The sequence below is a fragment of the Limanda limanda genome, chromosome 2 (assembly GCF_963576545.1).
Source record: "Limanda limanda chromosome 2, fLimLim1.1, whole genome shotgun sequence".
NCBI lineage: Eukaryota > Metazoa > Chordata > Actinopteri > Pleuronectiformes > Pleuronectidae > Limanda > Limanda limanda.
The window spans coordinates 454,561-467,500 of record NC_083637.1 but is presented as its reverse complement, the minus strand read 5'-3'; the positions used below and the strand labels follow the sequence as shown (position 1 = coordinate 467,500).

At 45.7% G+C, this 12,940-nt stretch overlaps 2 protein-coding genes across 2 annotated transcripts; one reads left to right on the top strand and one right to left on the bottom strand.

Moving 5' to 3' along the window:
- Nucleotides 1–887: 887 nt before the first annotated feature.
- On the top strand, nucleotides 888–5,432 carry dpy30 (dpy-30 histone methyltransferase complex regulatory subunit). Its single transcript, XM_061066403.1, has 5 exons — nucleotides 888–933; nucleotides 1,525–1,565; nucleotides 4,549–4,596; nucleotides 4,692–4,834; nucleotides 5,282–5,432. The coding sequence occupies exons 1-5, from the start codon at nucleotides 924–926 to the stop codon at nucleotides 5,352–5,354; spliced, it is 315 nt and encodes a 104-aa protein (XP_060922386.1). The 5' UTR covers nucleotides 888–923; the 3' UTR covers nucleotides 5,355–5,432.
- A 672-nt stretch (nucleotides 5,433–6,104) lies between these two features.
- Nucleotides 6,105–10,146, bottom strand: psen2 (presenilin 2). Its single transcript, XM_061066053.1, has 11 exons — nucleotides 10,071–10,146; nucleotides 9,444–9,629; nucleotides 9,113–9,330; nucleotides 8,897–9,038; nucleotides 8,750–8,817; nucleotides 8,433–8,653; nucleotides 7,672–7,770; nucleotides 7,491–7,556; nucleotides 7,200–7,286; nucleotides 6,837–6,952; nucleotides 6,105–6,728 (listed from the first exon to the last, which is right to left on the bottom strand). The coding sequence occupies exons 2-11, from the start codon at nucleotides 9,573–9,575 to the stop codon at nucleotides 6,573–6,575; spliced, it is 1,305 nt and encodes a 434-aa protein (XP_060922036.1). The 5' UTR covers nucleotides 9,576–9,629; nucleotides 10,071–10,146; the 3' UTR covers nucleotides 6,105–6,572.
- Nucleotides 10,147–12,940: the final 2,794 nt, after the last annotated feature.

Below are 12,940 nucleotides of genomic sequence, written 5' to 3'. Positions count from 1 at the left end.
GGTAGTTAGCATTGTTCATATTTCTCTTTCTCACTAATGCATGTAAAACATGACCCTCATGCATCAGCTGTGTGAAATGAATGGCAGGTGCTCTGTAGTGTGCGGGTCAGGTTGACCCATGGTGTAAGGAAAAAGGAAAATAAGGATTTGTGTTAATTAAAAGACAAGATATTTGTTAAAAACTTTTATTTCAAACATATAGCAAAGAAACACTAGGGTCCTTTTTGAACCACGTTGTGTATTAGAAGAGCAGTGACACAAAAATAACTTTCATTCAAAAAAATTAGAAAGGAAAACTGTAAGTAAGGATTTGTGATGATATAAAGTTAATTGGGGAATACCTGAAATGCTGAATGCTGAAATTCAATCACTGCAAAGATATAGAAAATAAAAACTTTGGACCCTTGTTGTTTATCAGAGGAAAACAATTGGTGTCAGACCATAAAATAAACATATGATAAAACTATTACAATGAACGTTTCAATGAGAAATAAAAACAGTTATTTTCTCGCCTTTACATTTATTTTAAATCAAATATCTTGCCATGATGTTTGAACTGTTTTATTGTTTCCAATGAACATTAATTATTAATTAATTTAACTAATGAAACCGTTTTAAAAAGTTCCCTTTGATACAGTTTGTTCATTAAATATCCTCCGTGTCTTCCCGGCAGTTCTCACATTGAGCTGCCCGGGCTGAGAGCCTCTCCTCCGGCTCCGTCACGTCCATGGAGCCGGCTAGCATCATGGCTAATGCTAGCGGTTAGCATACACCCGGAAGAGGTGAGCCAATCAGAGGCAGGAGAGGGGGCGGGTCTTCGTCCACCATTGGTTGGGGAAACAACGCGTCGCGTACATCTTTTAACGTAACTCAGAGCGGAATTGACGTACGTTGGAAATCTTGCGGAAATATCCACAACAAACATGGCGGACGGTGAGTTCATTGTTAAACGGGGGTTCGCGCTTTTCACCGTTTCTCTGTTTCCTCGCGTTTCTCTGCGTTCGCTGCGAGCTTCCGGTTTGATGACTTGTGTGATGCTAACCACACGGGTCGGTTCCACCGGCCAGCGAGGTCCATCCACCGGCCGTTCACCGGGATGCTAAGCTAACGTGTGGCTAACTGTGCACCGGGCAGCGCGACACACGAGAGGAGAAGTTCAAAGAGAATGAGACCGACGACGAGCACGGAGCAACCCGGTGGTAGTTAGTGACCGGTGGTTAGTTAACGATCAGTCAGTGACCGGTGGTAGTTAGTGACCGGTGGTTAGTTAACAATCAGTCAGTGACTTGTAGTTAGTCAGTGACCGGTGGTAGTTAGTGGTTAGTTAGTGACCTGTGGTTAGTTAACAATCAGTCAGTGACCGGTGGTTAATCAGTGGTTAGTCAGTGACCGGTGGTTAGTTAACGATCAGTCAGTGACCGGTGGTAGTTAGTGACGTGTTTTCTACAGACTCGTGTTCAGCAGTGTCGACTCGTTCTCAACAAACTGTTTCTCCTTCTTCACACTGAGATATTTTGTTTTTAGATCAAACAGACGCAGATCAGTCCATGGAGGGACAGACACCAGTGAGTAACACACACACACACACACACACACACACACACACACACACACACACACACACACACACACACACACGATTAGGCTCAGATGATGTGTACAGTGACTTGCAGACATGTGAGGCTCCGTCTACCTGAACACACACAGGTCACATGACCGTTCACCTACACTGGTCATGTGATGTAAACAGGAAGTAGATCCTCTCCTCTGCAGCTGGTTGCTTAGTAACAGAAACTCCTGAGTGAGGGTGAAGAGTCACAGCAGGGACGACGAGGTGGAAGTGCTACTGACAGGAAGTGCTACTGACAGGAAGTGCTACTGACAGGAAGTGTTACTGACAGGAAGTGTTACTGACAGGAAGTTCTACTGACAGGAAGTGTTACTGACAGGAAGTGCTACTGACAGGAAGTGTTATTGACAGGAAGTGTTAGTGACAGGAAGTGTTAGTGACAGGAAGTGCTACTGACAAGAAGTGTTAGTGACAGGAAGTGTTAGTGACAGGAAGTGTTAGTGACAGGAAGTGCTACTGACAGGAAGTGCTACTGACAGGAAGTGTTAGTGACAGGAAGTGTTACTGACAGGAAGTGTTACTGACAGGAAGTGTTACTGACAGGAAGTGTTACTGACAGGAAGTGTTAGTGACAGGAAGTGTTACTGACAGGAAGTGTTAGTGACAGGAAGTGTTAGTGACAGGAAGTGCTACTGACAGGAAGTGTTAGTGACAGGAAGTGTTAGTGACAGGAAGTGCTACTGACAGGAAGTGTTAGTGACAGGAAGTGTTAGTGACAGGAAGTGTTAGTGACAGGAAGTGTTAGTGACAGGAAGTGTAACTGACAGGAAGTGTAACTGACAGGAAGTGTTACTGACAGGAAGTGTTACTGACAGGAAGTGTTACTGACAGGAAGTGTTACTGACAGGAAGTGCTACTGACAGGAAGTGCTACTGACAGGAAGTGTTAGTGACAGGAAGTGTTAGTGACAGGAAGTGCTACTGACAGGAAGTGCTACTGACAGGAAGTGTTACTGACAGGAAGTGCTACTGACAGGAAGTGCTACTGACAGGAAGTGCTACTGACAGGAAGTGTAACTGACAGGAAGTGTTACTGACAGGAAGTGTTACTGACAGGAAGTGTTAGTGACAGGAAGTGTTAGTGACAGGAAGTGTTAGTGACAGGAAGTGCTACTGACAGGAAGTGCTACTGACAGGTAGTGCTACTGACAGGAAGTGTTACTGACAGGAAGTGCTAGTGACAGGAAGTGTTACTGACAGAAAGTGTTAGTGACAGGAAGTGCTACTGACAGGAAGTGTTAGTGACAGGAAGTGTTACTGACAGGAAGTGCTACTGACAGGAAGTGCTACTGACAGGAAGTGCTACTGACAGGAAGTGTTACTGACAGGAAGTGTTAGTGACAGGAAGTGTTAGTGACAGGAAGTGTTACTGACAGGAAGTGTTAGTGACAGGAAGTGTTAGTGACAGGAAGTGTTAGTGTCAGGAAGTGTTAGTGACAGGAAGTGTTAGTGACAGGAAGTGTTAGTGACAGGAAGTGTTAGTGACAGGAAGTGTTAATGACAGGAAGTGTGACTGACAGGAAGTGTTACTGACAGGAAGTGCTACTGACAGGAAGTGCTACTGACAGGAAGTGCTACTGACAGGAAGTGTTAGTGACAGGAAGTGTTACTGACAGGAAGTGCTACTGACAGGAAGTGCTACTGACAGGAAGTGCTACTGACAGGAAGTGCTACTGACAGGAAGTGTTAGTGACAGGAAGTGTTAGTGACAGGAAGTGCTACTGACAGGAAGTGCTACTGACAGGAAGTGTTACTGACAGGAAGTGCTACTGACAGGAAGTGCTACTGACAGGAAGTGCTACTGACAGGAAGTGTAACTGACAGGAAGTGTTACTGACAGGAAGTGTTAGTGACAGGAAGTGCTACTGACAGGAAGTGCTACTGACAGGTAGTGCTACTGACAGGAAGTGTTACTGACAGGAAGTGCTAGTGACAGGAAGTGTTACTGACAGAAAGTGTTAGTGACAGGAAGTGCTACTGACAGGAAGTGTTAGTGACAGGAAGTGTTACTGACAGGAAGTGCTACTGACAGGAAGTGCTACTGACAGGAAGTGTTACTGACAGGAAGTGTTAGTGACAGGAAGTGTTAGTGACAGGAAGTGCTACTGACAGGAAGTGTTAGTGACAGGAAGTGTTAGTGACAGGAAGTGTTAGTGACAGGAAGTGTTAGTGACAGGAAGTGTTAGTGACAGGAAGTGTTAATGACAGGAAGTGTGACTGACAGGAAGTGTTACTGACAGGAAGTGCTACTGACAGGAAGTGCTACTGACAGGAAGTGCTACTGACAGGAAGTGTTACTGACAGGAAGTGTTAGTGACAGGAAGTGTTACTGACAGGAAGTGTTACTGACAGGAAGTGTTAGTGACAGGAAGTGTTACTGACAGGAAGTGTTAGTGACAGGAAGTGTTACTGACAGGAAGTGCTAGTGACAGGAAGTGTTAGTGACAGGAAGTGTTACTGACAGGAAGTGCTACTGACAGGAAGTGTTACTGACAGGAAGTGTTACTGACAGGAAGTGCTACTGACAGGAAGTGCTACTGACAGGAAGTGCTACTGACAGGAAGTGTGACAGGAAGTGCTACTGACAGGAAGTGTTAGCGACGCTTTGTGTTCACCGCTGGTAGTCGAGTCATGTGACTGATGAGAACCCATCAGGAAGAGAACGCGTACAAAAGTCTGTTTCTGTTCATCTCAGGGGTCGGCAGTAAAAATAATCAAAGTGAAAGTTGATCAGATGGAAACAGATTGGTTGACACTGCACAGACTCACTGCAGAGGAGATGTGATCCAGACTGAAACACAACCAGAGTTTGAAGCAGCCGCGTGTCAGAGAGAAATATTGATCATTGATTTCAGACGATATTCTTCTGATCAGCTTTGTGTTCTTCTATAAACCCGGTGAACCTGAACCCTCCTGCAGGTTTCTGAAAACCCTCACGCAGAGTACGGCCTGACGGAAAACATCCAGGTAACACACACACACTCACACACACACACACACACACACCGTACTGAGTAGTGCAGGGCAGACTCCCAGCATGCTTTGCTGATTCTCCTCCTCAGAGGACCGTGGAGAACGAGAAGGCGAGTGCAGAGAAGATCTCGAAGCAGAAGGTGGATCTGCAGGCGCTGCCGACCCGAGCGTACCTGGACCAGACCGTGGTGCCCATCCTGCTGCAGGGCCTGTCGGTGCTCGCCAAAGAGAGGTCAGCCCCTCCCCTGGTTCTACTGTGACCTCACGTGGTTGAGTCACAAGGCGTGAGACAGAAGGGACGAGTCCCCACATCGCCCCCTGTGTGTCACAGCTGGAACTCTGCTTGATGAGGGAGTTCTTCCTCCCGGCGCCAGAGTGCTGCTCTTTGTGGGAATTGTTGAGTTTCTCTATAAAAAAAATTGCGGTTTTGACCTTCAATGTAATGTGCCTTGAGATAATGTAGATTATGATTTGACGCTATACAAATCAAATTGAATTGCAAACTTGATGCATAAATAAGCTGGTGTGATTCGTGAGCACTGTTGTCTTTGATCACTTCGTCACGATGCAAAGTTCTGGTAACTCTTCATCTCAGACGTTTCTATGACGATGAGCCTGCTCCAGTTAAAACTCGACTTCGAAACAGGACCTCACACTCGGACTCTCTTTTCTGTTTCAGGCCTCCGAACCCGATCGAGTACCTCGCTGCGTTCCTGCTGAAGAACAAGTCTCAGTTTGAAGAGAGAAACTGACTCCTCCCATTTCCTGTTTGTTCATGAACTGTTGTTTTTTTTATTTTATCACAATAAACATGTTGATGTGAAAGGGCAGCTGCCGCTCTGGGCTTTTATTCTGAAAGAATGAAAAACAGGTTTGTGTATTGTTTCCATCCGTGAGTGAGGTGTGGTTAGCCTAGCATAAAAACTAGAAGCAGGTGGCGAGTGTTAGCATAACTGGACGAGTGCTGGAGTACGAGAGCAGACGGATACAAGACATCGTTCAACATTTAACTGAACTTAAAGCCAGAAACAGAAGCTATTAGCGCCACCACCTGGTCACACTGAAGCTTCAGAAGCCACAGATTTCAGTCAGAATATATTTTAGTTGATAGTTTTCAGAACAAATAGACGTTAACGAAGAGAACATTTAATTTTCCATGTAATAAAATATATTTTCAGTGAGGAAAGTTCATCAGAAAAAACTGATGAAAACTTAATTGATGTAAAACCCGTTATCAGAGAAAAGTCACAAAAACGTACAAAACTACTTTGAACAGTAACAGAAACTAAAATAACTACTGAAATCGTACTAATGTGTTAAATAAAATAAGTTGAGCTCTCAGATTAAAAACCTGTAGAAACAAATCAGAGTTGAGCTGACGTCCAAACCTCATCAGGCATTGAAATATTTAATCAAAATAAAAAACTAATCTGACGTCGAAGCATCAAAACGTTTCAGACGCAGGAAACTCAAACCAATTAAATCAAACAGATGCTGATAAATGAATGTTTATAAATATTAAATGAATTTATTATATTTGAAACTGGGCTGATCAGAGTCACGTCTGTTAACATACAAGGTAAGGTCTGATAATTTGAAACCAGTTTTTATTTATTAAACACTTTTCTCATAAAACAGTAAAAATATTTTTGAGTCTGTTGAAGAAAATTCATCTTAAATGCAGTCGGACATTAAAACGCAGCGTCTGATTTAATGTTAAAACAGACGCAACAGGAATGTTTGACTGATGACAGGAGCGTCGGCCAATCAGATGACTCCAAACATACAAGGTCAGAAGAAGGATTTAAGGCGGACCTTTAAACGTCCACTCAGCAACTGACGTCCAGGAGCTGCCTCTGCCTGTTACATCACTTCCTGTGTCCATCGAGAAACAAGCGGCCGGAGCAGGAAGAAGAGCGGCGGACGCAGGGTGGCGAGGAGGAGGAAGGTGAGGGGGGCGGGGCTTGTTCTCAGATGTAGAACTGATGAGCGGCCAGATTGTCCATGAACGGCTGAACCAGGAAGTCGGTGGAGAAGTAGAAGACGAGGCCGAAGGTGATGGAGATGGGCAGCGCCGGCAGAGCCTTCTTAAAGATGGCCAACAGCAGCAGCGTGAGACACAGACCCTGAGGAACACACACACCTGGTCAGTCCTCCGACAACCTGGTGTGTCCCCGAGACGTCCCAGGAGACGGTCGTACAGAAGGTCACAAGGTCACGAAGAAAATACTCACGATGAGAATGGCGACGAAGCAGGCGATGGTCGTGTTCCAGTCGCCGCCGGTCGCTGCAGCTTTTCCAACCAGAACGCTGTAGAAGATGAAATCACCGAGGCCAAGCTTCACCCCCCCTGCACACACACACACGCACGCACACACACACACACACACACACACACACACACACACACACACACACACACACACACACACACACACACACACACACACACACACACACACACACACACACACACACACACACACACACACACACACACACACACACACACACACACACACACACACACGCACACACACATTATTTTGTGAGGCTGCACAACTTTGGTTTTAATCTGAAACTCTTCATGAACTCACTGTCTTCCTCCAGGTCGTCTTCTGGAAACGTCCGGGACTGTCGTCTCTCAGGCTCCACCTCCCTGCCACTAGGCCCCACCTCCTCATCTGATGAAGAAAGAGTGGCGGACATGTTAATTCAATTAACTGGTAACGAAGGTAAACATCCGACATCCAGAAATGATCACACCATTGAAGTAAAGTCGTACAAGTCGTTCAGGTCGTAAAGTTGGAGAATTTTTAAAGTTGTAAAGTCGTAGAAGTCGTACTACAGTCAAAGTGTTAGCGGGTCGTTCTGTCTTTATGTTGCACCTGATTCGTGGTCGGAGCGTTGAGCGTCCATCGGGCTCGCCATCCCCACCGTCCACATCATGGCAGCTACACACACAGAACAATAAAACCACAGAGTCATCGTGTCATCTGTACTTCTCTCTACATGTAGAACTCTGGTCTCGCCCCTGCTGACTGGTCCGTGGACGTGTGGTGGACTCACAGGAGTAGATCAGCGCCGGGAAGATGGGCTCGTTGCGCTCCTGAGCCGTCTCCACCAGCATCCGGAGAGGACCCTTAGGAGACAGGACGGCCACCAGATCTGCAACAACACAAACAACCTGAGCAAAGCATGATGGGAAGGCTGACACAGTCACCTGGCGTGGGAACAGCAGCGGCGCCGGATGGATCAGAGGCTGAGAGGATGAGCGTTTACTTCCTGCTCACAGAGGAAACCATGTGACCAGGACATTCACAATGATGCCGAGGCAGTCGCTGTTTCTCATTGGTCGGCTGCAGGCGCACAGACGTCCGGTGCTTCCTGGTCAGTTTGACTCCAAACGATCAGAATTTACTAAATGAACATCAGCTGTTTGAAGAAGTTGAGTCATTATCTCAACGCCTTCTATAGAAACTACCAATGGAGTCGCCCCCTGCTGGACATTACACAGAAGACAGGATTCAGACACTTCTGCTTTGGCTTCACTTTTTTGGAGTCCATGACTGTGTCTCAGTTTAGGCTCCGCCTCCTTCTCAGGCTGCATTTTTAGACTGATTGCCGTCAGTCTACATGGCTTGTGAAGGAGGCGGTCCCTGGATTGGGACACGCCCAGTCTCAAAAACAGTCTCACCATAGCGTGTTGTAACGTGATACTAATGTTTTACGTATTTTTTAATTTTAGTTCAAGTTGATTCATATTCAAACGCACGAGCTGCTGAAGGAGCTTTGATGATGATGGAAACCTTCTGATCTCAGAGACGCACCGTAGACGGAGATGGCGCCCAGGATGACCCAGGCCGACCACTCGGGCAGGTACTTGATGAAGACGAGGGCCATGAGGGCGCTGATGAGGATGAGGTAGGCCTGCTGCAGCGGCAGCGGCCCCTTCCAGTGGATGCAGATCATCCCCACGGCCCCGAAGTTCCAGATGATCACTCCCACCGTCGGGTAGTCCACGGCCAGGTTGTACGTCTTAAACACCTCACTGAAAAACAGAGGTGCGGTCATGTCCTGCTCTGCGCTCTGATTGGTCCGACTGCTCACTGACTGTGGCGTGAATGAAGCTCTGAGGGAAACTGACCCGAGGTACATGAAGCTGAACCAGAAGAGCAGCATGAGGGAGGAGAGGATGAGCCAGCCGTGGATGAACTGCACAGATCAAACATGAGGTCAGGAAACAAGCACCAGCACCAAACCACACGGCGCCGCGGCCAGACGGCGCTCTGACCTTGTAGCAGCGATACTTGTAGAGGACGACCAGGAAGATGGTCATGACCACGATGACGCTGATCATGATGATGGTGTTGAGGACGGAATTGAGGAGCCGGCGGCCGACAGACGCGGTGTTCTCTGTGAACGGCGTGTAGATCCTGCGGGGACAAACATGGTGGTTAGCTGTGAGCGGCAGCGGCGTCCTGCAGGTGCCGGCGGCGTCGTGACCTACAGCTGCTGGTCGGTCTTCTCTGTGTAGAAGCTGACGGACTTGATGGTGGCGACCACCACCACCATGCAGAGGGTGACGGGGACGAACAGCATGATGACGTGCTTGGCGCCGTACTTCAGAGTCAGCTCCTCGTCGTCTGCGTCCACCTCCTGGTCTGATCCGCCCCCATCACCACACCCTCCTCCGCCCGCCGCGCCCGTCCGCCTGCTGACCCCGGGCTGCACCAACAGAGGGCGACACTGAGCATCAGTGCAGCAGCAAGAACAACAACATTCTGCCAGGACGGTTCCTAGTTACGCAAATGAATACAGAACGGGGACGTGACCTTTACCCTCGTGGCTGGCGCTTCATCGGAGGCGCTGGCGTCCGGGTCCGGTCGGTACGACGACACCACGGGATTCTCTGCCGGGACCAACGCCGTCCTCTCGTTGTAGAACTCCTCGTCACTGTCGGAGGCGTTCATGGCCCTGCCTGCAAATCACCAACCAGCAGATAGACTCCGCCCACACGGAAAAGCCTGGGAACACGTGTTGCATGACCATTTACATACACTGGTCATGTGGTGTAAACAGGAAGTAGAGTGTCTACTGTGAAGTTGGTTGCTTAGTTACAGTAAATAATAAAATAACTGCAATGGTGATTTCTTTATGACCTTGTGCTGCAGCCAGCCACCAGGGGGCGATGCATTCTGGTTATTATAAACAACACGGTGGACTCAGTTTCCCACAATGCATCGTGAAGGTAGTAAGTAGTAGTAAGTAACCAGGTTATATAGACCATCATGCATCGCGCTCGCTCAGTTGATCTCAAGCTGAATGAGGATCAGTGAGAAGAGTCAACAAGCTCCGGACCGGAAGCTCGACGTGCACGCGCTCCAGCACGGTGCGCGCGCACGTCGAGCTGCTCTCATATAATAAATGAGAACATAAATATAAATATGAAGATAAACAGATTTTACCTGAAGAAGCAGCGCAGAGACAAACACCGACACACAACCCGGAACTCAGCAGTCAGCTGAGAGGCACACACGTCATCACGTGACCACGTCTGCGATGACGTAGTGTTTCACTCCGCCCTGTTTATTTAGTTATTGAGTAAAAGTTCCAAGCCTGACGTCATTATTTAAAAAATACATCATGGGTATAAGAGACAGTAATATATGTTTAAATAAATAATATTATGTTTTTATAAAATATAATATGTTGATTAAATGACTAACTGTTAATAAAATAACATACAAATACAACAATTTGTCATAGAATAAAACACTAGTAAAATTGATAACTTATTAATAAAAGTAAATAATATGGTCAATTAAATTGAACATACGTGAGCAAAAATATAAATTATATATAGATAGAATATGATTGACGAAATTACCAAAATATGATATAAATATATTATGTAATATTTATCTTAGATATCTGCACCTATATCTACACTGCAGACTACTGTTAAGTATACTTATATTATATTATATTACATTATATTATAGTATAATATATTTTATTATATTACAGTATAATATATTTTATTATATTACATTATATTATATTATATTATATATTACATTATATTATAGTATAATATATTACATTATATTAAAGTATAATATATTATATTATATTATATTATATTATATTATATTATATTATATTTTATTGTATTATATTATATTATATCATATTATATTACATTACATTATTATATTATATTATATTATATCATATTATATTACATTATTATATTATATTATATTATATTATATTATATTATATTATATTATATTATATTATATTATATTATATTATATTATATTATATTATATTATATTATATTATATTATATTATATTATATTATATTATAATATATTATATTACCCCTCACCATGTGTCTCACTGCCCCTCCCTCCCGCTCAGCCCCGCCCCCTGCTGACCGGAGAACCGGCCGGTGCAGCGGGACTTTGTGACCGGACAGCACGCGATGTCGGCGGCAGCAGAGCGAGCTGCTCCCCCCCCGGGCCCGGCTGCACCGGAGCCCCCCCCGCTGGGCCCCCCGGTGCCCCCCCCGCTGGGCCCCGGTGCAGCCGGGCCGCGGGACGGAAGAGCCCCGGTGCCCCCCCCCCGCTGGGCCCCGGTGCAGCCGGGCCGCGGGACGGAAGAGCCGGAGGAGGAGGAGGAGGAGGAGGAGGAGGAGGAGGAGGAGGAGGAGCTGCAGCGGGAGCGTCAAGACGTCCTGTTGGACTGATGAAGATGAGGAGGAGCTGATGAAGATGAGGAGGAGCTGATGAAGATGAGGAGGAGCTGATGAAGATGAGGAGGAGCTGATGAAGAGGAGGAGGAGCTGATGAAGATGAGGAGGAGCTGATGAAGAGGAGGAGGAGCTGATGAAGATGAGGAGGAGCTGATGAAGAGCAGGAGGAGCTGATGAAGATGAGGAGGAGCTGATGAAGAACCTGCAGAGTGTGATCTGGGGGAAGAGGAGAACCTGGAGTCTTCAGCACTTTATTCTCATTTGATTTCCGAGCCACAGTCTGAGACTCTGCAGGTTCCTGAACCTCTCGACACCTTCTGGTCGTCCTCACTGTCGATGAGAAGGTCAAACACACGTCATCTCCCAGCATGCCTTGAGAGAGCTGAGGCCCCTGACCCTGGATCAGAGGCTTCACCGTGGACTGAAGATCAGAGACTGTTACATCACAGTGCAGCAGCCAATCAGAACAATCCATAAACATAACCATGTTGAAGACTCTCTGATCCCTCCACCTGTTCACGGCAGATTAGTGGCAGTGCGGGGGGGTTAACCAGCTCGACCAATCACAGATAATCCTCTTAGACACCAGGAAGCAGGAACCTGTCGCTCGTCTCCTCTCACGTCAGCAGCTTTACAACGTGTCAACTGCGTGTTTATGTAATGCCAATAATCACTGATTATCATCACGTGGGAAGTTCTGACAAATATCCAGATTTAAAGTGTTTCTACTTCTATGATCTGAACCATGGACTGTGCATAGAAATATAAATATAGACGTCAGGAAGCATGAAGGAGTTTCTGTCTCAGTCTCTAGTTTCAAGTCTTCTTCAAACATCAGTTCATTTAGTGAATTATGATCATTTAGTGAATTATGATCATTGAGAGTCAAACAGACCATGAAGCACTTCTTTATGAACCAAGGTGTTGACACCGGTCGTTCTCAGCAGGAGACGTCCTCCACTGAACACGTATGAACACGTATGAACACGTATCAACACGTATGAACACGTATGAACACGTATGAACACGTATGAACACGTATGAACACGTGTGACAGGAAGCTGATGTGTGAGATAAGAAAGACCTGAAATGACAGAAACCATCTTTGACAAACTTTAATTTAACGTCCACTTTGATTTTTGTGTTTTGTCCATGTCCTATCTGCTAACATGGAGCAGGTTTATGATCTATACTGCCACCAGACACCAGGGGGCGATAGAGACAATTTGGCTTGACTTTAGGGAGCCTTCATGTCGTCCATCTTTATTTACAGTCAAAATGTCAATTCTTTTATAAATGTTCCTGGTTCCCAGATGATGAATCCCTGACAGCATCTTGTCGTATTGTGTGTGTGTGTGTGTGTGTGTGTGTGTGTGTGTGTGTGTGTAGTTTAATTTGATTCCCCAATAAATAAACAAAACATGAATTATTTTCTCTGTCTATGGTATTCACAAAAAAATCAGTTTCTACATATCAAGTGTTTTAACTTTGGTGTTCAAATACAAATATAAATAAAAAAAACCACAAAGTCAATGTTCACAAATACATACATGATAGTACTACACTGCTTTCAT